Here is a 27,608-nt window from a genome sequence, read left to right on the forward strand (position 1 = left end):
CCACAATAATGATTGCTCAATAAAGTTTGCATTTACACAAAAAATGTACATTTTGATTAAGATCCCACGGACTGCAGAGATGAAAGTCACATGGAGGAGTCCTGTCCGAGGGATCAGGTTACACGTGTCACATACAGGAGCTGAACAATTAGAAGATACATGGAGATCTCCCCCTCACCCTTACCTCTCACTGGCAACGGGGGCTCGGCTGGGGCCGCTACGTCATCACCATGCGCCGGGACCAGGCGGTGTCGCCTCCTGCTGACGTCAGAGGTGCTCGGCTGGTAGGATGATTGGGAGCCTGGAACCGAGCGGACGTTTCAGGGTAAATATGGGACACACACTGCGGGCGGAGAGCTCGTCTGTGGCGGGAGACTGCGGAGCAGCGCCGCGGCCTCCTGGCGGCCTCATTCCTACCGTTCACCGGCAGGACGGTACCGGACAGGGCTCACTTGCCGGTGACTTGCAATGGACAAGTACCGCGAAGAAACCGCTGTCACCAACGCCCGTGTGAATCTCTGGCTTATGATAAGCGGAAGGAATCGGTTGGGGATTTACACGACTAACAATTACTAGTGTGATCCGATATTAGCCTGCAGTTCTGCGCCACCAACCAGCAGGGGGCGCCAGCAGATCACAACATTGTTACTAGCCACAGGTGACAGCTGACCCCCCTCCCCCCCAGAGCAATTAAAGGGCACTTCCATCATGTAGTATCACCTATTAAAGGGGTTGTCTCTGATATTGATGGCCTATTGTTAGGATATCTGATCAGTGGGGGTCCGACTCTCGGCAGCCCTGCCAATCAGCTGCTTGAAGAGACTGTTGCGCTCCAGTGACATCACTTCTATCAGTCACATGACCCGAGGATAGATCAAAAGTATTACATACCCACAGAAAACACATTTAAAGGGGTTGTCTGGGTTCAGAGCTGAACCCGGACATTATCCCCTTCTTACCCCACTCATCCTCCCTGATATCATCGGAGATTTTCGTGATGTGATGCTCTCCTTTGCCAGGCATTTTTTTGGAGATCCGTCGACGTACTGGGCTCTTCATGGGTAAGCTAGGAGGAGGCTTCCGCCTAGCAGTGAGCCCAGTGACCTCATCGGCAGTAATGGCGGGCTTTAGCCTATAAAGCGGCTTATACTTTCACACTAGCGTTATTCTTTTCCGGCGCTGAGTTCCATCCTAGAGGCTCAATACCGGAAAAGAACTGATCAGTTTTATCCCCATGCATTCTGAATGGAGAGTAATCCGTTCAGGATGCATCACGATGTCTTCAGTTCAGTCATTTTGACTGATCAGGACGGAGATAATACGGCAGCATGCTACGGTTTTATCTCCTGCCCAAATTCTGGAACACTTGCCGGATTCGGCATTAGTGTACATTGAAATGTATTAATGCCGGATCCGTCCTTCTGGTCTGCACATAAAAATGTGGGAGAAAAAAAACAACAAAAAACTGATCCGTTTGTCCGTATGACAGACAGACGGATCCGTTCTTGCAATGTATTTGTGAGACGGATCCGGATCAGTTTACGAATGCTTTGTGTTTGCATGCAGGTTGCCGGATCTCTCTGCCGCAAATGTGAAAGTACCCTTAGGCAGGGCTGAAGCCCACCCATCAGAGCCGATGACGTCACCGGGAACATTGCTAGGCGGAAGCCTCCACCTAGCAGTGTAAAAATATACACAAAGAAGCCTGTGCCCTGAGCGACACAGCGCAGGACAAGGGAGCGCATCGGAGCATGGAGTGCGCAATGCTCATATCAGGGGGGCTGCCTGGGTGAAAATGGGGGGATGTCCGGGTGCAGCTCTGAGCCTGGACAACCCCTTTAACAGCCTATATGTGAATTTTCTATGGATTTTTGTAGAAAAGGCAGGTGAATGGTTTATTGGATATAATAAACCATACACCGAATCCTGTAGTGTATAGTACATATGTTACTTGTACCGTGTATGTAGTAAGCATGCGTATATGTCACTTGTACCGTGTGTGTAGTAAGCATGCGTATATGTCACTTGTACTGTGTGTGTAGTAAGCATGCGTATATGTCACTTGTACTGTGTATGTAGTAAGCATGCGTATATGTCACTTGTACTGGGTGTGTAGTAAGCATGCGTATATGTCACTTGTACTGGGTGTGTAGTAAGCATGCGTATATGTCACTTGTACTGGGTGTGTAGTAAGCATGCGTATATGTCACTTGTACCGTGTGTGTAGTAAGCATGCGTATATGTCACTTGTACTGGGTGTGTAGTAAGCATGTGTATATGTCACTTGTACTGTGTGTGTAGTAAGCATGCGTATATGTCACTTGTACCCGGTGTGTAGTAAGCATGCGTATATGTCACTTGTACTGGGTGTGTAGTAAGCATGTGTATATGTCACTTGTACTGTGTGTGTAGTAAGCATGCGTATATGTCACTTGTACTGGGTATGTAGTAAGCATGCGTATATGTCACTTGTACTGGGTGTGTAGTAAGCATGCGTATATGTCACTTGTACTGTGTGTGTAGTAAGCATGCGTATATGTCACTTGTACCCGGTGTGTAGTAAGCATGCGTATATGTCACTTGTACCGTGTGTGTAGTAAGCATGCGTATATATATCACTTGTACTGGGTGTGTAGTAAGCATGTGTATATGTCACTTGTACCGTGTGTGTAGTAAGCATGTGTATATGTCACTTGTACCGTGTGTGTAGTAAGCATGCGTATATGTCACTTGTACCGGGTGTGTAGTAAGCATGCGTATATGTCACTTGTACCGGGTGTGTAGTAAGCATGCGTATATGTCACTTGTACCGGGTGTGTAGTAAGCATGTGTATATGTCACTTGTACTGTGTGTGTAGTAAGCATGCGTATATGTCACTTGTACCGTGTGTGTAGTAAGCATGCGTATATGTCACTTGTACTGGGTGTGTAGTAAGCATGCGTATATGTCACTTGTACCGGGTGTGTAGTAAGCATGTGTATATGTCACTTGTACTGTGTGTGTAGTAAGCATGCGTATATGTCACTTGTACCGGGTGTGTAGTAAGCATGTGTATATGTCACTTGTACCCGGTGTGTAGTAAGCATGCGTATATATATCACTTGTACTGGGTGTGTAGTAAGCATGCGTATATGTCACTTGTACTGGGTGTGTAGTAAGCATGCGTATATGTCACTTGTACTGGGTGTGTAGTAAGCATGCGTATATGTCACTTGTACTGGGTGTGTAGTAAGCATGCGTATATGTCACTTGTACTGTGTGTGTAGTAAGCATGCGTATATGTCACTTGTACCCGGTGTGTAGTAAGCATGCGTATATGTCACTTGTACCCGGTGTGTAGTAAGCATGCGTATATGTCACTTGTACCCGGTGTGTAGTAAGCATGCGTATATGTCACTTGTACTGTGTGTGTAGTAAGCATGCGTATATGTCACTTGTACCGTGTGTGTAGTAAGCATGCGTATATGTCACTTGTACCGTGTGTGTAGTAAGCATGCGTATATGTCACTTGTACTGTGTGTGTAGTAAGCATGCGTATATGTCACTTGTACTGTGCATTTGTGTAAGAGCACATAGTTCAGAGGAGAATAAGTCTCTGGAGCCAGGAAGCCAAGACTCCTAGAAAGTTGAGGTTGTTGTTTTCTGTTGATGGCATTTTATAACAGTTTAAAAAAAAACTATGGGGCAGAATGGGTTAAAAATGCCAAACAATATTCACCCCACTGATCCCCCCCCCCGCTTCCCAGGCTTGACACACAGGAAGCGGCTTGTACTGGCTGCACCTGTGACCAGTGATTGGCTAAGCAGAACAGCAGTGGTGGGGAGTCGGTGAGGTGAGTAACGACCCTTCAGCATTAGATACTCAGAAAAACCCCATATTTTTCTACCGGGAACATCCACTGTGGAAACTGCAGCAGAAGTCCCTTGACCCCTTTGATTTGCAGTTGTACACGTCACAGAACTGCACGTGGATTTACCTCCAGTCACTGGGGCTAATCCACATGTGGCTGCGGAGACCACTGCATGAACGAGCAGGTCAGTTGCTCAGTTTACACTGCATATTTTGAGCAGATCCCTCCATGTTTTTTGGTCTTGGAGTTCGTGCCCAAATCCTTATGGAACATCTGCTATCTGAAGATGCTCTTACTGGTCCCGCTACTAAGAAAACCTAAGTTGGCTCCTGAAGATTACATTAGGTTATAGTCACACAGGACAAGACGTGGACCTGATTTTGCACTAGGACTTGTAGGTCTCCTTTTTGACCGCTCTGATGGTGAGCTGTTGGCTGTTGCTCTGAGAACGCTCCATAGCGCGGTGTCCTGATGATACCTCAGAAGACATTGGGTTGTCCGCGGTGTCTCCTCGTGACGTTGAGCAGTGATTTCCTTTGTATTGATTGGCGTCGAATGCTTTGTCTCACCGGCTGATACTTGGCTGTGAATTTCATTCATCGTCTCGCAGGAATCGTAGCTAATCACGGAAAGACGCTGATCCTTACCAGACCAGAATAAGGCTATATCACAGCAGATCTGATGTAATGGCGCCTGGTGCCCTGTAACACTATAGAGGAGCGCACGTGACCGTATCCTGAAGCTGGCCACACACAGCGCCAGATTTCTATCCGATCAGCACGTTCTCACACAATGCTCTTCCCCCAGCCATGTAAGCCGTCCTTTCTGATCCTTCCACTTCTAAAGGGTAGGCTTGGCACTGTGCTTTGCTGCCATGCAGGGCAAGGCCATGGGTTTTTAATCTCATAGCATATCGATGAAGAATGCTTGAGATGCTCCTTCTGCATCACCCTCGTGAGCCCAGACCTATGGGGGATCCAGAAGATGCTGGGATAGTCTTTCACATGTATTTCTGCCAGCTGTGGTTACTGGGGGTGGCTCTGTTTTGACTTTAGAATGAGAAGGGGCGAAGATACTGAGGGATGGGGGCACTGCTGTGACCACTAGGGTAAGAGGGCGTTGCAGTGATTACTGAAGAAGAGGGCACCAATGTGACTACTAGGGAGAAGGAGTACTCTCCTGTGACTGTGGTTTGGGGAGTAGAACCCTGGGTGTTATGGAGTTCAGGAAAGATCTGGAATGTAGGTTATGGGTTCTATGTTTCTGGAGGGATTCATTCTGATTGCCTGATTTGGAATTGGAAAGGAATTTTTCTTCCTTAAAGGGGTATTCCCATCACAGACAATGGGGGTATATCACTAGGATATGCCCCTATTGTCTGATAGGTGCAGCTCCCACCTCTGGGACCCGCACCTACACTGAGAACAGAGCTGGGAGAGTGGTGGTTGCCACCGCCAAGCGCTCTCCCCATACAAGTGAACGGGAGCGCACCGCGCTTGCGCGGCCACCGCTCCCATTCATTTCTTTGGGGACGATGAAAATAGCCAAGCCAGTGCTCGGCCATTTTCAGCGGCCCCATAGAAATGAATGGATGCGGGTACACATGCGCAGTGTGTCCTCCACCACCTTTCCCCACTCTGATCTCGGTGTAGGTGCGGGTCTATCAGACAATTGGGGATATTCCATATTCCCCCATTGTCCGTGATGTAAATACCCCTTTAAAGGGGTTGGGCATCTGAGTAGGATATCCCACCAATATCTCTAGAACCGGGGCCCCAAAGTGAAGGCATGCTCTCCATTCACTTTGAGTGCACTCAGCTATTTCCGGATAACTCATAGCGGCGCACCGTGCAGGTGCGGCCGTCTCTCCATTCACTTCCATGGGAGTTCCTGAAATAGGAGAGCCAGCACTCGGCTCTTTTCGGCACTTCCACAGAAGTTAATGGAGGGTGACCATGCTTTGGGGGGCCAAGTTCTAGAGAGCGGTGTGGGACCTATCTGATATTGGTTGCATATTGCTAGGATATGCGCCAACACCTTTAATACGGGGCAATTGGTGACCACTCCGTAGGTTTTTTTATTTTTTGCTTTATTCTGGATCAACACAGTATGATTATATGTTGGACTGTTTTTAGACCTATGTCTTTTTCTAACCTTCCCAACTATGTAACATGTTCCTATTCACTGCCAGCAAGAAGAAGGTTTGAATATTGTGAGAGATTTCCGATTTACATAACTTTTCATTATACATTTACATAAAACAAGGCTGCTGGGAGAATACAAGTGAATGTCATCATTGAGTATCTTCCTTAGGCCTCTTGCACACGACCGTATGGCTTTTTCAGTATTTTGTGGTCCGCAAAGAACAGATCCGCAAAAAATACGGATGATGTCCGTGTGCATACCGTTTTTTTGCGGAGCGGAACAGCTGGCCCCCTGATAGAACAGTACTATCCTTGTCCGTTATGTGAACAATAATAGGACATGTTCTATCTTTGAATGGAACGTAAACAGAAGGCATATGGAAGGTACCTTCCGTATTTTTTTGTTTTTTTTCCCGGATCCATTGAAATCAATGGTTCCGTATACGGTCCATATACGGAACGCAAAAAACGGAACCTAAACAGAAAAAAAAAAAAAAAACATTTGTGTGCAAGAGGCCTTAGGATTTTTGGGAAGGGGATAAATATAATGAATTGGACACTTGAAATATTCATACCTCAGAGATTTCTGTATCTGAAAATCCGTTCTATGATCATTGATCCAAAAAATTATGCACCAAGAAGGATTTGTTGGAAACTAATGAAACTTTCTATGTGCAAATGTAATGATGATATGTGATTACAATAGTAGAGCAAAAGGATACATTTATATGGGAAAACAATTGAAAAGGGGCTCTAGGGCCTCCTCTACCCTGGATACAAGATGAGATACGGCCTCTAGCCTGGATACAAGATGAGATACGGCCTCTAGCCTGGATACAAGATGAGATAGGGCCTCTAGCCTGGATACAAGATGAGATAGGGCCTCTAGCCTGGATACAAGATGAGATAGGGCCTCTAGCCTGGATACAAGATGAGATAGGGCCTCTAGCCTGGATACAAGATGAGATAGGGCCTCTAGCCTGGATACAAGATGAGATAGGGCCTCTAGCCTGGATACAAGATGAGATAGGGCCTCTAGCCTGGATACAAGATGAGATAGGGCCTCTAGCCTGGATACAAGATGAGATAGGGCCTCTAGCCTGGATACAAGATGAGATACGGCCTCTAGCCTGGATACAAGATGAGATAGGGCCTCTAGCCTGGATACAAGATGAGTTACAGCCTCTAGCCTGGATACAAGATGAGATACGGCCTCTAGCCTGGATACAAGATGAGATGGGGCCTCTAGCCTGGATACAAGATGAGATAGGGCCTCTAGCCTGGATACAAGATGAGATAGGGCCTCTAGCCTGGATACAAGATGAGATACGGCCTCTAGCCTGGATACAAGATGAGATACGGCCTCTAGCCTGGATACAAGATGAGATACGGCCTCTAGCCTGGATACAAGATGAGATACGGCCTCTAGCCTGGATACAAGATGAGTTACGGCCTCTAGCCTGGATACAAGATGAGATAGGGCCTCTAGCCTGGATACAAGATGAGATACTGCCTCTAGCCTGGATACAAGATGAGATACTGCCTCTAGCCTGGATACAAGATGAGATACGGCCTCTAGCCTGGATACAAGACGAGATGGGGCCTCTAGCCTGGATACAAGACGAGATGGGGCCTCTAGCCTGGATACAAGACGAGATGGGGCCTCTAGCCTGGATACAAGACGAGATGGGGCCTCTAGCCTGGATACAAGATGAGATAGGGCCTCTAGCCTGGATACAAGATGAGATAGGGCCTCTAGCCTGGATACAAGATGAGATACGGCCTCTAGCCTGGATACAAGATGAGATACGGCCTCTAGCCTGGATACAAGATGGAGTATGCTCACAGATGATGCAGCTGGGCCTATAGATCCTGCATACTCCAGGGTTGCTGAAGCTGGTGTCCCAGCTGGTCTCATAAGTGCTTGATTGGCGATAAATCGGGGACCTGGCAGGCCAAGGAAGTGTTACTATCTGGCAGAGACATTTGTAAGAAACCCCTGCTGTGTGGGGGTAAGCATTATCCTGATGAAAAGTGCCAGTTGGAAGCCCAGCCATGAGAGGAACACATGTGGCTGCCGGACGTCCTGCCGATATCTGAGCTGTTGGTGTCCCACGTGTCACTACTAGGGGTGACCGACTGTCGTATGTGATGGCTCCCCAGATCATCACACCAGCAGTTTGGGGCAGTGTGTCGCTCCACAGCAAAGGCAGGATGGAAGCACTTACCACCAGTCCTCCATACAATCCGACTGTCATCAGATCCCAAACAGAGCCTGGATTCCTTGCTAAAGGCAATACAGTTCCAGTCCATAGCAGTGCAGCTTTCTCGTTCACAAAACCACTGCACATGGAGGCGATAGTGGCTGGCTGTAAATGGCAGGACACGTGATGTGCTGTGACACCAAATTTCCTTCTGCTAAGTGCCTGGAAATGGTTCGTCCATAGACTGGGGTGTGTAAGGGAGGTGCCACCTGTGTCTGGATGGTGGACCACAAAACTGTGCTTTCGCTTGTCAGGGGATCAAACAATCCTCTCTACTGGTGGTCTGTCTAAGCCGCCCGGAGCCTATTCATCATGTGTGCGTGCCCTCATGTAACCACTGCTCCCACCACCTCCTAACAGCTAGATCAGAATGGCCTAGAGTGCGATCAGTTTGCCGTAACAACCATCCTACGCCCAATGATGCTCCCTCCTAAAGTCTTTCAACCAGGCAAAATGTCTTAGTGCTTTGTAGAGCCATGTCTAGCAGTCAACAATCTCTCATCCAGAGGTACGCTACCCAAAAGTAGCCTCTTAGAGCCCTTTCATAGGGCAGCAGGGAAGCATTTTTACACCTTCTTGTGGCAAAACCCATTATCTAATCAGACCACACCTGTAATCATTTACATATCTGCCTGAGACCTAACTGAATGATGACGTGGAGGCAGAACACAAATGGATTCCTTCCAACCCCAGTTTAGATGGATAAAACACTTTCCGAAATGTCTGTAATTCGTATTGATACGTTTTTTTGTGCTTCTGTTCTTAGTGCTGTTTGTAGGACACATCGATGGAGGAAGAATTGAAATCATTGCCTCTGGAGAACGCGTCGATCCTGTCTGAGGGTTCACTTCAGGATGGACATCGGTTATGGATTGGGAATCTGGACCCTAAAATCACTGAGTGAGTGTTAAGTCGGTATTATCCAATGTGTAAAGTTAAGGGGTTATCCCATGGAAATGAATTATCACCTGTCCATGGTGTAAGAGATAAATATCAGATCATGGGTGGTCCAACCACTGAGACCCCCAGTGATCCTGAAAATGGACAGTCCCCTCTAAGGATGAAGTAGTAGTGTACAAGTCGATTCACCGCTTAATTTCTGTGTGACTGACGGAGCACTGGACCGACATGTGCGCTACCACATTATTCATAAGCGGGACTTGGGGAATACTGGTGGCTGCTGTTGGACCACCAGTGATGTGGTCAGTCATTTTTGTGGAATAACCCCTTTAAGCATCTTTATAATATATCAGCGATTGCTTCTTTCATTCACTTTTTGTTAATGCAGAATTGATCTGTTCCATTCCTTCAGGTACCACCTGTTGAAATTACTGCAGAAATTTGGCAACGTGAAACAGTTTGATTTCCTGTTTCACAAATCGGGGCCCCTGGAAGGGCAACCTCGGGGCTACTGCTTTGTAAATTTTGAAACAAAACTGGTAAGTTTATCATGACCAATCCATACAGTATTTCACATTTCAAAAAGTAGAGCCTTGGCCCAGATTTACTAATCCTATAGATGGTGTAAGCTTAGGCTGTGTAGACCTGCACCAGATTTATCACAGGGGCTCAGGCTGGTGGATGATAAATCTGCTGCAGGGATCTCTGGCTCTGTACCAACTATTGTCTGGTTTACCCATTTTTACACCAGAATTCTGGCACAAATTTGTGACAAAATGACGATATTAGGCCCCGCCCTCTTTCCCACAAAGCCCTGCCCACATTCCGCTAAGGCTTTTTGGACAGATTTCTACCTCGGATACATTAGTAAATCTGGGCCCTTCTTTCTAATCCCAGACAAGGCCTTTTTAGATTTTGATAAAAGTGAAGCTGGATAGACATGCACTGGGACAAATAATGTGTATGGGGTATTACATATTCTGCACGATATGCATCAATTACCACATGCAGAGAGACCCCGTGTCTCACCGAATTATTATTATGGCCCTCAGTGGGATGTGGGGGCGGTAGTCCCACTTTTAATAACATTATGATTGGTAGAGGTCCAACCATTAGGACCCATCATTTAGCAATGGCCTATCCTAGCAATAAGCCATCACTTCCCATGGTGGGAAAAATCCCATTAGTTTTTACCATTTTACCCTTTTTATAGCAATTGTAGCAGGGGTATCATGTATTCCTGTACATACAGAGCACCCAGTTTTTGATGTTTTTTTAATTTATTTAAAGGGTGTCTCATTACAAGAACATATCCCCCTCTCCATCGAGAATCCAACCACTGGGGCCTTTGCTGATCATGAGAATAGACGCCCATTTGACTCAAGCCCTCACTTTGAGCCATCTATTCCTCTTTGTCTTCTACCTTATGTGGCTGTTTCAGACATAGAGCGTCATCTGTTATTGCACACGGATTTAAGTCCAGAAAGCGAGCAGTACAAGCTGCCTGATTGTGAATTATTAGCTATGTACTCCTTTGGGAGCATTTTTTTTATTACTGCAAAAAAATATGGAGTCCTTTTCTCTGTACATAGCTGAGATGCTCTACTAGTAGTCTCTGAATTTTCTCTCTGCTCCGTCAGACAGGGAGCTGACAGGCTCCTTATCTCTGCTCTCAGACCTTATAAACACTCATCAAAGCTCACTCCTTATCTTACTAGATGCGAGTAACTAAATATGTGGCTTAAATAACTGTTTATGACCTGGGTTATTAGATGACCGGCAAAAAGTCAAAGGATGTACACAGCTAGAAAAACGGTTAACCCTTTGTGACAGAATGGCTCAATATTTTTAATAAAGACAATTGCAAAAAATATTTTTTGCCCCAAATGACTAAAATGCAATGATAAAAAAAAAAACTGCCCCACAACGGTGTACATAGCCTTTAATGTATTAGGGTAAGAACGATACCAAGGCACCTATTGTTTCAATATTTTATTAATTTTTTTATACAGGAAGCTGAAAAAGCTATCCAATGCCTCAATGGAAAAATGGCCCTGTCAAAGAAATTGGTCGTGAGATGGGCACATGCACAAATTAAGGTAACATCCCTAAATATCAAAAGCCAGTAAGGACGCTACATGTTAGGCTACTTTCACACTAGCGTTTTGGCTTTCCGTTTCTGAGATCCGTCATGGGATTTCAAAAGCGGTCCAAGACAGATCAGTTTTTTTCCCTAATGCATTCTAAACGGAAATGGATCTGCTCAGAAAGCATCAGTTTGCCTCCGATCAATCACCATTCCGCTCTGGAGGCGGACACTAAAACGCTGCCTGCAGCATTTCTGTCCACCATGTGGTGCGAAGCAAGATGGATCCATCCTGACACACAATGTAAGTCAATGGGGACGGATCAGTTTTCTCTGACCCAATAGAAAATGGATACGTCCCCCATTGACTTTCAATGGTGATCATGACTGTCATGGCTATAGAAGACATAATACAACTGGATCCATTCATGACGGATGCATGCGGTTGTATAATTGTAACGGAAGCGTTTTTCGTATATCCATGACGGATCTGCAAAAACCGCTAATGTGAAAGTAGCCTTAGTTAGAACTGTAGGCTAATGGGACACTGTATTGCTCTGGCAGCCATTTTTAGTTTGTACAGATGTCGCAGAATTAACCATCCTAACGCGTCAACTAGATGTAATAACTCACCAATTGTGACTGTTAAGGCCTCATGCACACGAATGTATTTTCTTTCCTTTTCCGTTCCGTTTTTCTTTTTTTTTTGCGGACCGTATACGGACCATTTATTTCAATGGGTCCGCAAAAAAAACGGAAGTTACTCCGTGTGCATTCCGTTTCCATATGTCCGTGTTTCTGTTATGCAAAAAAATAGAACATGTCATATTATTATTACGGACAAGGATAGTACTGTTCTATTAGGGGCCAGCTGTTGCGTTCCGCAAAATGCGGAATGCACACAGACGTCATCCGTTTTTTTGCGGACCGCAAATTACGTGCGGTCATGTGCATGAGCCCTAACTCTGCTGCATCCGTATATAGTCTTGAATGTTGCCTCTTCGAACTTGGCTTTTTCCATCTAGACCAGGTATGCTCAACCTGCGGCCCTCCAGCTGTTGCAAAACTACAACTCCCAGCATGCCCAAACAGCCTACAGCGGGGAATTGTGGGAGTTGTAGTGTTACAACAGCTGGACGGCCGCAGGTTGAGCATGCCTGGTCTAGACTAAAGGAACACTGGATGCCTGACCCTCTCGATGATAGACTATTGGTTAGTAAAACGAATGTTCCTTTAGAGTTCTTATTTCTCGTGGGCGTTCCCTAGCAGTAATAAAGTGCATAGTAGTTCACTCTGAATGGGTCTGAGCTGAGGTACCAGGATGGGAAACAAGTGGCTCCAGCAGACCCCTGTGCACCACATCTCCTCATTCTGCGTCCTGGGATCGGACTTCCACCTGTCCTAAGGATAGGCCTTCACTGTATAGCCCTATGATTAAAGCAACACCATGGCACTATTTATCGTGACTTCACGTACGATCCGTTGTTTCCATCTTTTGCAGAGATACGATAATTATAAAAGTGAAAAGGTCTTGCCAATCAGTTTGGAACCATCTTCAAGCATAGAACCAACTCAGTCCACTATAAGGTAACTTTTACGTGCTTTGCTTGTAGCATATCCATTCACGTGTCATTGCAATGTGTATGTAAGGTGTGCTTCATGTCCAGCTTTATTTTACCATGTTGTCTGTATGTACGCCTGGGCGGTCCACCGTTTAGGGGAATTTGTTCCCGCAACCTTCTGCAGTAATACAGGGGTAGTATTGCAGATAAGAAGACCAGATTGCTATGTTTGATTTTCCTACTGTCCTCTGTTCCCCGGCTGCTGTACGTTGCCAGGACTGTGTGCGTGCGCAGGAGTCCTCTCCATTATGTTAGCGTGGCACAGCAGTCCGGACTGTGTATTTCAGCACAGCTCTGAGCGCTGACAGCGGGGGAACGGGAGGCAATAGGGAAATAAGAAATATCAATCTGAACGCTTTGGGAGAGATTTATTAACTGGCTTAGCAACCAATCAGATTCCACCTTTCATTTTTCAGCGCACCTTTCGAAAATGAAAGGATCAATCTGCTTGGTTGCTAGAGGCAACTAAGGGCAGGTTTGCGTCAGTAATTCCATTATACTGTTCCGTTAACACGAGTTATAACGGAATGCAATACGGAACCCTTTAAGAGGCATTCCGCTTTGCTCCGTCCTAATACATTTCTATGGGCACAAATAACATCGACAGGACCTTTTTTTTTTTCCGTCATGCATAACGTGCCCTTAGAAATGTATTAGGACGGAGCAAAACAGAATCCTTCTTAAAGGGTTCCGACTTGCATTTCGTCTTAAAATTCCGTTATAACCCTGTTATAATGGAACAGTATGACGGAATTACTAACGCTGGTGTGAACCCGCCCTAAGTCAGTTTTCCTTTGCTCCAGTTTTGATAAATCTCCCCCTTTATCTGCAGTACAAGTCATGCATTACTGCAGACAATAGTCCGAGATCATGGTGACAGATTCCCCTTAAGGGCTCTTTCACACTTGCGTTCTTTTCTTCCGGCATAGAGTTCCGTCGTCGGGGCTCTATGCCGGAAGAATCCTGATCAGTTTTATCCTAATGCATTCTGAATGGAGAGAAATCCGTTCAGGATGCATCAGGATGTCTTCAGTTCAGGACTGGAATGTTTTTTGGCCGGAGAAAATACCACAGCATGCTGCGCTTTTTGCTCCGGACAAAAATCCTGAACACTTGCCGCATCGACAGATCCGGAATTAATGCCCATTGAAAGACATTAACCCGGATCCGCCCTTAAGCTAAACATCGTTTCGGCGCATTACCGGATCCGACGTTTAGCTTTTTCTGAATAGTTACCATGGCTGCCGGGACGCTAAAGTCCTGGCAGCCATGGTAAAGTGTAGCGGGGAGCGGGGGAGCAGCATACTTACTGTCCGTGCGGCTCCCGGGGCGCTCCAGAATGACGTCAGGGCGCCCCACGCGCATGGATGACGTGATCGCATGGACACGTCATTCTGGAGCGCCCCGGGAGCCGCACGGACGGTAAGTATAATTCTCCCCGCTCCCCACTACTAATATGGCAACCAGGACTTTAATAGCGTCCTGGCTGCCATAGTAACACTGAACGTATTTTGAAGACTGATCCGTCTTCAAATGCTTTCAGTTCACTTGCGTTTTTCCGGATCCGGCGTGTAATCCCGGCAAGTGGAGTACACGACGGATCCGGACAACGCAAGTGTGAAAGAGCCCTAAATCTGCACGTATGTTCCTGGTTGTCCTAGCAGACTTGGTAGCCACGCAGACACTGGACTCCCTGTAGGAGAAGTATATTGTATGAAGCTCGCATCCGAAATCCGGGACTTCTTCAGCACAGGTAGAAAGACACAGGAAGGTGCATGAAGCTTGGAGGTCTGGGGCCTTGGTCATACCTGAGGTGGGACCAGCACCTATTTGACATATATAGCATATATTGTGGCCCTTGGGGTTGGTTCAATCTGACAATGTAGCCCTCGGACCAGATAAGGTCTAGTCTGGGGGCTGTATTCCCCCCGTAACTAGAGCTCAAATGGCAGCCCCATTTACAGGAGAAATCGGCATAAAAAATGTAATGTCAAATGCCCCCCAAGTTTTGTATGGAGAATCAAAGACAAAGCGTAAAAAAATAATATATATAATTTATTTTTATTTTTTTTAAAGCCACACTGCAGGCTCTAGTTTTGTATGGGGGATGACAAAGCGTAAAAAATAAATATCATTAAAAAAAAAAGCCATACTGCAGGCTCTAGCCCTTTTTTTTTTTTTTTTCAGTTTCTTTTTTTTTTTTTTTTACATTTTCGTAGATATAACAATACTAAAAATTCTAAAACTCCACATAAAGATAAAGCCCCAGTATCACTGAAAAAAGTCACAAAAACTGTTTTCATAAAAAGTTATGGCTTTCAGAGATGCATGTACTAAAAAAATGGGAATTTGCCTGGTCTTGAACTGGTTAAATATAAGGGGTCATTCATCAAACTGGCTCAGTTGCCTTTAGCAACCAATGAAATTCCACCTATAATTTTACAAAGGAGCTGTGAGTAATGAAAGGTGGATTATTGCGCATATCATCAAAAGCAACAATTCTTGTGGGTATCGATTCTGCTCCGTTTTCAAGATCTCAGTCCGCTCCTGTGTAGAGTGAAGACCCCTATGGACGTAACATTGCTGACAGATGAACATGTTTCACCGTTTTCCAGCCCAGACGGTGCTCTGTGCGCTAAACAACCCGGATTCCAGTCCGCCCCCTCCTTTTACACTTCGACCGCTTTTCTCTTCACTTTCGAGAAGTGGCGAGAGAGAACTAAACTGGCAAAAAAGTCCCATGTTATTGACTACGTATGGCACGTGCCATCATTTGATACTTTTGAATGCCACAATTGTGGCGCAAATGCAGTAATAAATTCCCCCCTTTGTTCACCCTGACACCTTGTATCAAACTGAAAGGCGACACATGAGCGCGCCTTTTGTATTTAGGTCACGGAGAAGTGACTGCACTGGATACAATTGCAGCAGGCGCTCGGCTGTATGCTTGTTCAGCTTCTACGCTTAATCAAGAATGTTTCTATTCACTGACATCAAACAGATATTGAACATGGTGAAGAGCTGAAACACAGAGTGTATTAGGCTACATAGGATCTCAATAGCGGATGAAAACGCTTCAGTTTTGTCCCTATTCATTGTCAATGGGGACAAAACTGAACAAAACTGAATGCGCCAAAATGCGTTTCCGTTTGGTTGCGTTTTTCCATCCGCGATGTAGTGCGGAGCAAGACGGATCCGTCCTGACACACAATGTAAGTCAATGGGGACTGATCCGTTTTCTCTGACACAATAGAAAACAGATCCGTCCCCTAATGACTTTTAATGGTGTTCATAACAGATCCGTCATGGCTATAGAAGACCTAATACAACCGGATCCGGTCATCACGGATGAATGCGCTTGTAATATTGTAACAGAATCGTTTTTTGCAAATCGTATCTAACTGCAGGCAATGTTTTACTATAGAAAATCTGCAATCCAGCAGCCTGTACTTATGACCATAGCAGGCAGTTAGATACGATTAGTACAGTGAGCGGGGCCCGGTGCAATAGAATACAGTGACTGCACTGGGCCCAGCTGCCATTACAAAACTACTGTAGATGTCAGCCCCCACCCCCTTTATTGGGGGTCATTCACAGGGACACTGTTATGGGGGGATCTGTGGATGACACATAACATAAGATGCTATTTATCTGTTATCCACAGATCCCCCCCCTTCCCTATAGCAGTGTCATGCCATCCACAGACGCCCCCATGACGGTGCCATCCACAGACGCCCCCATGACGGTGCCATCCACAGACGCCCCCATGACGGTGCCATCCACAGACGCCCCCATGACGGTGCCATCCACAAGCTACCATTAGTTCAAAGCCCACCAAAAGCACACTTTTTGGTTCAAATTATTTTTTTTCTTATTTTCCTCCTCAAAAACCTAGGTGCGTCTTATGGGCCGGTGCGTCTTATAGGAAATATAAATACAGTAACTTCCAGCATCCATGTCAAGCATATCCATAGGCCACCGTTCACCCCACAGAGGTTGAAAGAGTGTAATATTGGCCCGTGTCAGGCCAGTGTACATTTGTTGTGCTCTGTGGGATAGTGCATGGTGGACGGATGTATCGGAGGTATACGCTGGAAGAGATCCTCCCGACATATACCTCCGACAGGTGCTGCACAATGCAGTATGAAAGGACCCTTAGGGTATCTGCAGACGGGTGCAAGTGAATGTGCAGAACATCCCCACAAATTTCTTTCAGCATTTGTGCACCCAAAGCGCACCAAAAACTGCAATTTTTTACGTGTTTGTGGTGCAGATTTGATGCAGTTTTGCAGTGGATCTCACCCTTCATCTGAAAAGGGTGAAATCCACAGCTAAACCCTAATTCGGAAATCCACACAGCAGGAGAAAAATCTGCAAAGTGTACATTGTCCATTTTCATACGCTTTGCTGGTACCGTATTGTGCTGCGGTTTTTCCACATGGGAATTTGCACGGAAACAACGTGTGTAATCCGCAGTGTGGCAGGATACTGTGCGACCGGTCTGTCTTCCGTTCTGGCAGCATTCCGTTTAGTGACCAGACACAAAACCACTGCAAGCTGCGGTTTAGTGTCCGGTCTTAAAAACGTAAAAAAACAAATCTGTCACCGAAAACAATGTAAGTCAATGGTGACGGATCCGTTTTTTTTAGGAGCGTAAAAAAACAGGATCCATCACCTATTGACTTTTAATGTATTTAGTGACTGCTCCGTTTTTTTTGTTTCCGTTTTGATTTCACACAACCGCATCGTAACGGAGAGGATGCATACTGATGTACAAAATCAAAACCAATCTGTTTAATTCCGGTATTGAGATCCGAAATTACCAACGCAAGTGTGTAAGTAGCCTAAGCCAGTTTTCCTGAACACCAGTTTGATAAATCGCCCCTAATGTGCCGGGGAACTGACGTCCAGCTAGGAGGAAGAGGCGCTCACATGGCTGTGAGTCTATAGCCATACACAGGAGCTGTATATGAAAAGGGTCGTATATTTGGAGACTGTTTCCAAAGTTGCTTCATTTTGTATTTGAGATTCCTTGTGACCTCACCTGCAGCCTCTGAAGGTATATACTCCCCAGTAATGGTTACCAGTGCCATCCTGTGGTCTGTGTATTCATAACTACCACCAGAGCAGATACTGTGGGGTACGCAGGGGTATAGAGAGCCTTTTCAATGAGCGGGGGGGCCTCAGTCCTTCTGCTGATCCTGTCGGCCACATGGGTAATGCACTGATCAAACAACCTGTGTGTTTCTAAGTGGTCAGGAAATGGAAGGGCAAATGTAGTCTGCTAGCCCGAGGCAGCAGGCTGGGCCACGAGAGGTTAAACTGATTGATTGAGCGCTGTTGCTTTAACAGGAAGCTGATTTTCCCTGGGGAGCAGCAATGAACCGTAGGTCTGGGGTAGAGAGGTCAGACGTACAACAATCAAGGCTAAACAGCCAGTATCATGTCCCCGGCTCCTTCGGGGCTCTATTTCATGCCGGTGAGTTCTGCGGCCTCTAACAGGTCGTAGGGATCCGCTGCGCAGTGTGAACGTAAACAGGAGCGCCTGTAATTATTGTCGGTAATATTACCAAATCTAGTGTCTCCCAATGAGAGCTCTGCTTACATACTAAAGGGGGGCGTCCACTTCTAGTGTTTGGTGTATACAGCTCCAGTGCAGAGGGATGTCGCCGTTGCTTACCGACTGCATACGGACCCTGTGGGGAGATTTCTTACTCAATCTGTACATTCTTTGCATAACATTTATTGAGTGCTTTACAAACTTATTTTTATTTTTTTGACTCCTGCCTTAGAGGAAAGGTGGGCGTGACCTGGCAGGAAGGGACTTGGCGTAAAAGGACCTGTCACCTCTCCTGGCATGTCCAATGTAATTACAATTCTGAAGCATCTTTTCCTGTAACTGTATGTTGTGGCTTTCCTCTATTGCTCCTACTAGAAGTTGATGAATGAATTGCTAGCAGTCTGCAACCATAAAGCTTTTACCAGTTTGGGGGGGGGGGGGGTCGTCCCTGCGTACTCTGACACTGGCAGCGCTGATTGGATAATGTCAGACTGTACAGGGACCCACGCCCAGATGGATCTTTATTATTGCAGACTGCTGGCAATTCAGTCATACATTTCTAGTAGGAATAATAGAGGAATGGCACAACATGCAGTTGCTCTAGCATTGTTATTACAAGGGGGATGCAAGTAGTTACTAAAACAGACATGTCAGGAAAGGGGACCGGTCTTCTTTAAAGGGAGTCTGTCACCTACTCTGAGCGTTTTAGACCACTCAGATCGGCGGTGGGGGGGGCTTCAGGATGCCCCCCGATAACGTTGATAACATACATTTAACCCCTCGGATGCCATGGTAAAATGTGACCACGGCATTTGGGAGGTCGAAAACCAGGAGTGCACGCTCCCAGACATGCACCAGCTCCCCCTAGCGAGGATCGGGGAGCCGAATGTAGTGTGTGGCAGCCTCTGTACTCCTGAGTGATACGAGGCTGCTGCACATTAGTTCCTATGGAGAGCCTGCCTCACACACAGCAATGCTAATGTATTGGTGTCTATGAGAGAAGCAATTTAATGGTTGCTCGTTAGAAACAAAAAAAAAAATAAAAAAAAATAAAATAAAAAAAAGTTTTTCAAAATATAACAAAAATAACAATTCAAATACCCCCCCCCCCCCTTCTACAAAATAAAAATACATAAACAATTAAAAAAATAAACATCATGGGCATTGCCGAGAACAAGAACGCCGATTCACCGTTTTTTGGTGACTTCATCAACCCACAAAAAGTGATCAAATAGTCATACACACCCCACGTTTCCAACTACGTTGAATGCAACCGTAAATGGTGCCATTAGAAAGCACAACTTGTCTGGCAAAAAAACAAGTTATGGCTTTGGGATGGAATTGAGTAAAAAACAAAAATGGAATAAAAAAAGAAAATCACTTGGTCCTGAAAGGGTTAAGCAACTAATAGATGATATTACGTTAGAGTAGACTTGTCACCCAGTATCAACCACTGCAATATCGGGCTCATCTCTAGAGTCTCTAGACTGTAGTGTAATTATTAGGCAGGATAAGTGATTCTGCCCGACCCTGTGCGTAGCCGTAGTCTGACCCTGCAGACATGGGGCTTCTCCTGCAGACATGGGGCTTCTCCTGCAGACATGGGGCTTCTCCTGCAGACATGGGGCTTCTCCTGCAGACATGGGGCCTCTCCTGCAGACATGGGGCCTCTCCTGCAGACATGGGGCCTCTCCTGCAGACATGGGGCCTCTCCTGCAGACATGGGGCTTCTCCTGCAGACATGGGGCTTCTCCTGCAGACATGGGGCTTCTCCTGCAGACATGGGGCTTCTCCTGCAGACATGGGGCTTCTCCTGCAGACATGGGGCTTCTCCTGCAGACATGGGGCTTCTCCTGCAGACATGGGGCTTCTCCTGCAGACATGGGGCTCTCCTGCTTTCTGCTCACCTACAACTTTTATTTCTTTGCACAGTGTCAGCGCCAAGATTAAAGCAATTGAGGCAAAGCTGAAGATGATGGCAGAGAATCCAGACCATGACCTCCCCAGCCAGCCTCCCTATTCCTATTTTAAGGCTTCTGAGAAGAAAAGGAGTACGCCGTATTCCAGAAGTTCATGGAAAACTAAGAGATGACGTCACCGTTCCTCAAGACTCCTGAGGCTCCACAGACTCTTCGCACAACCCCACAATGTGTAGACCCCGTAATACCGTTAATTATAATAACACAGACCTCATCAAACCTTTTCCTTGCAGACTTGAATTTTCAGGAACGGAGAGCAGATTTTGGCCGGTTGGTGACTTTTGCATTCTGTGTGTGTGCGGTTCTTTTATATGCAGGTATTTCTCGTGTGTGCTTTTATTTTACTAATAAGGTAGAAGGCATATACCACATGTACTCCCTGTATGGCAGCGGTGGCGCAGAGTGCTGTCAAAAAGATCTGCTGGACCCTATGAGACAATGGGATTGGCCGAAAATCTGATCCGACTTTGACCTGTCGTGGCTTCGTTGTGCACAGAAGCCATGAGGCTCATGTGTGTTTTATGGGTGGACCTCCGGGAGGATTCCTTGAAAATCTTCAAATGGCTGGAAACTGGGACAACCTACCTTTCCTGTGAAAACCCGGACCACTAATCCTGAGATAAGCTTCTTTCTATGCAAGTAAGGTTTTTGGTGCACTGTGGGCGGGGCCTGTCTACCAGCTCTAAAACATGAGGCAGAGGCCTGGGTGACATCACTGTTGGAGCGGTGGTGCACCAAACAGAGTGGCCTGCCCGTAGTGCACTGAAGACCTTTTCTGCATTTCTTTTAGCAGACCGGATTGTCGCGAGAGGTTGGGTTATGTATCGGGGGACCTACCCTACATTGCTGCATGCGTACGTTGAAACCAATTTTGGAGGCCCCCTTAATGCATTATTCTCATACATATCTGTCTGCCAGCCAGAAACATATGGGACTGTTGGATGTAAGGGAGTTGAGTGTGACACATCTAGATTACTGCAAAGGAAATCTTCACAGTCATTATGAATAGGTCCTTTTTTTACGTTTCTATTTTTAAAGGGGCTGTTCATACCCACCAACATGGCTGGACCTGTGGAGGGAACCATACCTACCTGCTAACTGACGCCGGGTTCCGACTCCTTCACTGCCACTCGCCAGTCTCCCCATGTCAAGAACTGGTTAGACTGCCTGCAGCGTTGACGTGTTCGCCATGTGTCATGGCAGTGGGTCACGTGACTCATGGTGGACACGTCACCGCTGCAGACAATCAGCGGCCAAAACTGTATGGTGACACAGGGAGGCCACAGAGCAATGGGAGCAAAGGGGTCAGAAACCCAGAAGCAGGTAAGTATGCCTCCCTCTGCAGGTCTGGCTACGTTAGTGGTGGTGGGGGATGGTTCTGTCTGAAAGGCCCCCGGAGGTGAACAACCCCTTTAAGTTGCCTTCACACGTCTACATGTAACATGTGAATACGCCCTAAAAGAATATCCGTTATTACAGTCAATTGTCGATTCAGGGGCATCTTCCATTTGGCCCACCAATTTGTTAATCTAAAGACGGGGGTCAAAACGTAAGCACTTTTGGCCAATCAGAAGTGCTCACATGACTGCCTGTAGGATTTGTGTCATAAGCAAGAGTCTAGTCAACCAGAAGGGATCACATGAGCCTTCACTGCACTTCTGAAGGAGGCGGAGCATGACACAGAGATTCATAGAACCCCGGAGAGAGTGGAACCCCCATAGCCGCCGCACAGCGGAGCCAGTTTGGATGCGGTGCTCTTGTCTGGGCCTGTCATTGGCTAATCTTGACAACTATTTCACCATTACTGTACATTGCCATTTCTACATATGATTTGCCTTGCACTACAGAACATAGACTGTAAAACTCAAAGTAATTTATTCTTTTTGACCTGATCCGCCAGTTTCTTTGTGTGATTTTTGGATACTACACTCGAATGCGGTGGATTGGACTGTTTTGCACTACGTTAAATAAAGATCTTTCATCAAAGGGGAACGTTTGATGTATTATTGGACGCGCGCAAAGTCCAAACTGTAGGAGAACATCAGGTTGTGTGCGAGCAGAAGTGTTCGCTCGTTTTGCATTTCCAGTTCTGGATTTTTCTGTTATGATTCTACATTTTGTACCTCTGTTATACATCCTAGAAATGCATGAGTGACACTGACAACTGTATGCCACAGCTCTTCTCGTCATACACACTATGACGCTGCTTCAGACGGTAATAACACATCCTATTGAAAGGGGGAATGTGTACGCCCAGTTGTCAATTATTTATATTTTTCCAGGGGGAATAACAGGAGCAGCACTGTGCAGGTTTGTTCTTTCATAGGGAAGTATTTTCTAAAACAGTTGTAGGGGATTTGAGGATGGAAGTCTCGCTATCTGGCCAGCATTTGAGTAACACAAAATATATTATTTGCCATATTTATTGCTGTTTGTAATGTAAAAAAACCTGTAAGGCTGTGTCCACACTTGGCAGTTTTGATTCAAATTGCTCATAAATGGTACCTACGCAGAGGACAAGTACAGAGCCTTGGTTTTCCCCAGTAAAGTAAATTGGGATGTATCCTGGCATTCTCCGAGATACGGGGAAATACCGCATTATGTGAACAGGTGTTAAAACTGGGATTCATTATAACGGAAAACCTGGTTGAGGAAAAAAGACGTTCTCCTTAGGCACCACAGAGGAGCTCCAAGGCAGGCATCCTCAAACTGCGGCCCTCCAGCTGTTGTAAAACTACAACTCCCACAATGCCCTGCTGTAGGCTGTTCGGGCATCCTGGGAGTTGTAGTTTTGCAACAGCTGGAGAGCCGCAGTTTGAGGATGCCTGCTCTAAGGGGTTAATTCTATGAGGGTTAGGAACAGTGCTCTATGAAGTGTACTGTGCATGAGCCCTTATGATGCTCTAAAACTGCCCTATGTGAACACAGCTAATGTTAGACTGGTTACTGCAGTTTTTTAAAGGGGTATTCCAGAATTTTATTATTTTTGGATTATACTCCGGATAGGCCATCGATATCTGATCGGCAGAGGTCTGACGCCGTGCACCCCTGACGATCAGCTGTTCTGTATCAGCTCAAGTCCAGTACAGCGTGGAAGGAGCTGTCTAGTTCTGGCGCCGGGGTGCCCCCGAAACAGCTGATTGGTGGGGGTGTTGGATCCCTAAGAATCAGATATTGATGGCCTATCTTAAGGAATACCACTGTAGCTAATGTGTACTATTATACTTTTAAACTACATCTTTTATATTACTTTGCTGTAGAGTAAGGACATTTTCACCCAAGCCTATTCTGTATTTTCTGGACTGAACACTGCTCCTATAATAATTTGATACTGATTTATAATGCTGTGTGTTCCTGCCCGACCACATTATGTGCGTACAATAAAGTACCGTCAAAGTGGGGCCGGAACACACAGCATTATAAATCATTATCATGCCGTGAGCTCGTGTCACGGGAAGCTTATTTCACGGATTGAATACGCGCTTGTGAATTTGGCCTAAGTAATATGGTTGGTGATTAGTTTTTGCCATTCTTCATATGCTTCTCTAATAAGTGACATCATTGCTATAGCACTGAGGTGTCGGATCTAGAAAAAAGTTCTGGTTATCAGAAGTCTGTCTATTTCAGTAAGATGTCACCAGCGATGGTTGTATTGTGGTTCGATTCCGTTTGCAAATATACAAAATAAATATTTTTTTCCTTTTTGTATTTTCTGGAGTTTCTTTTATGTTTGAGACTTGCTGCTGTCTTCTGGATGGTTCTTCTTGCTCGTCTTCTGGATGGTTCTTCTTGCTCTACAGAAATCCACCTCATGAGACTAGAAGTTATATTTGTTAGCTTGTGTATGCTTACCCAAAATATCAAAAGGAACAGGCAGTCTGGGTGAGTTCTAGGCAAACACATTGGGGGTAATTGATGATGATCCCTTACACCAGAAACTGGGGTGAAAAATAAGTCACTCACCTGCATTTTGCGACTTTTTTTTTATGCCGGTGCTCCCAAATTTAGCCGCACATGGCATTTCTATGCCGCCATTTTCAATAGGGGCAGTGATGGGGCGTGGTGTAGGCAGGTCCATCAGCCCCGTCACATTCACCGTCGTTTATGCCAGTTTCCTGGCGTAAACGACAATTGAAATCTACTCCAGCCAGAGGTGCACAGACTGGCAGTGAGGGCGGCTAATTTATGACGTGGCGCATTGAAAATTAGAATGAGGCTGAAGATATCAAAGACCCCAAATGTATAGTGCTATCAATAATGGTTATGGGCACTTAGGGGGTCATTTACTAACAAGAAATACGTCTATATTAGGCGTATTTCTAGCGCAGATTGTGGCGTAAATCTGTAACTGTTCGTCACTCACGCCAGGTCCAAGAAAGTGGGGAAGGGGGCAGGCAGGCCCATCTCATTCATCATTTTCTACCCCTTTTTTAGGCATAGAAAAAGGGAGCTGGTGTAAATTTAGAAGCACGGTGGATCCGCAGAAGTCATGTAGAGGCCAGCCCCTCTAGATAACTTATCGGCGGACCATCGCTAGCGCAGGGACTTATTAAGACCATGATCTAAAACGCCAGTCTTAATAAATGACCCCCTTTGTAAAGGAAGATCATAGTAGAAATGTTTTGAGAAGCCCTGCTGTGACATTGAGTTCTCAACTGCCAGAACATGGTTGTCTGAGCCTCAGTACTAGTCCAAGTCCAAATGTAGCATGTTGGTTAAATGATCTTACGGTGGCCATACACTTAGCAGTAGCGTGCTACATGGTTCTGGTTTTACAATGAATTGTAGCAGTTTTGCAATGCCACTTCTGCGCACAAGTCCTATACAGGTGACGCACAGAGGCGGGTTAAATAGACCATAGGTCTTAGGCTTTTCCCCAAGCTTGGGCTCCTCATCTTCACCTCACTGCCATGAAGTGTGCATAGTCAACACTACCATTCTGTGCTAGTACTGACAACTAGGTGTTACTAACTCCATTGTCAAAGGGCCATATCCCTACATACGGACAAGTCCAGTCATCACAGTATCAGTGACGGTGACAAAGGGAATTGTTACACCCAGTTGTCAATAAGGCTTTGGCTACATGAAGACTTTGTATACTTTTTATAAATCCATTGACTAACAGGCGATATCTTCTCTGATTGTAGATGATCTTTTTCCCTATATTTCTCCATCTGACCCAGACCAACATGATAACAATTGCAGTTAACCGCCAATACATCTTTGGGCCACTCACAGCTTCTATAACAACACAAATACCGACCAAAGGGGTTATCCTATGATTATTGTAAAAAAAAAAAATAGGAAAATGGGGCATCATATCGTTCATGACATTCTCTGTCTAACAAAACTAGAACCAACCCTGCACCTCACATGGATCCAGAGATCTCCCCATTCATTGCTCCAATTGTTCTGCCAGATTTATATCAAGCTGGCTGTTAAAGGGAGTGTCCTTGCAGCTCATGAGGCAGTTGAAGGATGAAACTGAGCATGTGCGGCCACCTCAGTGAGCAGGTCAAAGAAATAAAAAATAAAACAGCAGGTGGCGCAGTGGCTATACAAAATTTTTAATTGCATGCAATTGCCAAAGTATTCAGACCAAGGTGCTGGTTGGAAAACTGTACAATATTTTTCTTGGGACAACTCCTTTAAATATTGCACAGAAATAACACATCTGAAAGAAATAAAAGCATATATGAACACTGTGCGTATTACGTGTGGATTTTCCAGTGTGATACAGTACCAGCTAAATAGATATGATTTTCAAAATCTTACGTACTTGATGTGGAAATTGCAAAGGGTGAGATCTTAGGCAATGCCACGACAAATTCCGCAAGTAACACATGCGGATTTTGCTGCGAAAACCATTAAAATCTGCATAAACGACACAAACTGCTTAGGCTTTGTTGGTGCTAGTTAAAATCCAATACAGGGAATAGCGCTCCAATACAAGAAGGACCTGTACAGTAGGAGCCATCAGCAAACTCGCTCTCCAGCTGTGCCTACTCAACAAATGGACGCCTTACATTTTGAGAAGCTCCGTGCGACGGATGTGCTTCTAAATTTATGAAAACTGTTTGAATAATTAATTAGTGTGATGTTTGGGTGACCTTGGTTTTTCTGCAGTTAACAATATACAGACAAAAATAAAGAATTTGTGCTGTGCAATAGGAAGGAATGTTCCCACTGGTGTACCTAATAAAGTGACCACTAGGTATATGTAAGGGTGTCATCACCTAAGGGACATTCAGTTGAGGAATATGTAGTGACCACTATAGGGAAATGGAGTATTACATGCAACCACTCAAATAAATCCATGGATGGACCAGATCCAGGAGGACCGCTGCTTGTCAGCAGTACAATGGTTCAGGAACCACTGTGCCACCTAACCAGTTTGACATTGGGTTATACCCGAGGGTGCTATTCTGGCAATCCTCTGGTTTTCAACCTTTAACCCCTGTACAGGGATCTGGTCTTCGCGGGTGGGGAGTCACCAGGCTGCTACCTCTTGGAATAGTCCCCGTGTACTTGGCAGCTAACACACGGGGAGATTTATCAAACTGGTGGAAATGAAAACTGGCTTAGTTGCCTATAGCAACCAATCAGATTCCACCGTTCATTTTTCAGAGCTCCTTTGGGAAATGAAAGGGGAAATCTGATTGGTTGCTATGGACTACTAAGCCAGTTTCATAAATCACCAGTTTGATAAATCTCTCCCACTGAGTCAAAACCACCAGTGCAAGGCATTGAAGGACACGCAAGATCATAGACAGAACCAGGCAATGACTGACAGGCAGAACACAAGCGAATCCAAGGCAAAACACAGACAGAACAAGACTGCGGACAAGCGGAGACCATGCAAAATCCATGGAACAGGCTTTAGAACACAGTTGAGATGTAGCAGATCCATGAGCAGAAACGGAAGAGACACATAACACTAGGAAACAGTTCAGACATAGCAGGTTGAGATATAGCAGAGAAAATCGTAAAAAGTGTGAGACCACTTGTTCGGCACTGCTGGCATATGGATTAGTAGTCGGGATTAATAGTATTCTTTTTTTGAATTCAAGTTACTTTTTCCGATTTTCTCTGGTAACCTTTTGTCACGAGGGTGTCAAGAGCCACGCCTGACTCCGTTGTACCCGGGGTCAGGAGGTCGCAGCGGTTGGCTGCACGCTCTATGTCAGATAGGGAAGTTTCC

General features: G+C 45.7%; 2 protein-coding genes across 3 annotated transcripts in view; one reads left to right on the forward strand and one right to left on the reverse strand.

Annotated features, from left to right (window-relative positions):
• The window catches only part of MRRF (mitochondrial ribosome recycling factor), a 35,716-nt gene extending 35,396 nt beyond the window's left edge, over window positions 1–320 (reverse strand). Inside the window, exon 1 of one of the 2 annotated variants that reach the window (XM_044305432.1) lies at window positions 185–320. Coding sequence is in view for 1 of the 2 variants with exons in the window: in XM_044305430.1 (XP_044161365.1) it covers window positions 50–51 (2 nt within the window). In the remaining variant the exon portion in view is untranslated. Of the gene's footprint in view, window positions 1–49 lie in introns of both variants that reach the window. The other variant, XM_044305430.1, reaches the window with a different exon arrangement.
• Window positions 225–23,050, forward strand: RBM18 (RNA binding motif protein 18). The gene is made up of 6 exons (XM_044305433.1): window positions 225–325; window positions 9,027–9,160; window positions 9,573–9,699; window positions 11,173–11,259; window positions 12,748–12,833; window positions 20,361–23,050. Exons 2-6 carry the CDS (start codon window positions 9,048–9,050, stop codon window positions 20,518–20,520), a joined length of 573 nt encoding a protein of 190 aa, XP_044161368.1. The 5' UTR covers window positions 225–325; window positions 9,027–9,047; the 3' UTR covers window positions 20,521–23,050.
• The last annotated feature ends 4,558 nt before the right edge of the window (window positions 23,051–27,608 follow it).

The sequence above is a fragment of the Bufo gargarizans genome, chromosome 9, assembly GCF_014858855.1.
Source record: "Bufo gargarizans isolate SCDJY-AF-19 chromosome 9, ASM1485885v1, whole genome shotgun sequence".
NCBI classification, from domain to species: Eukaryota; Metazoa; Chordata; class Amphibia; order Anura; family Bufonidae; genus Bufo; species Bufo gargarizans.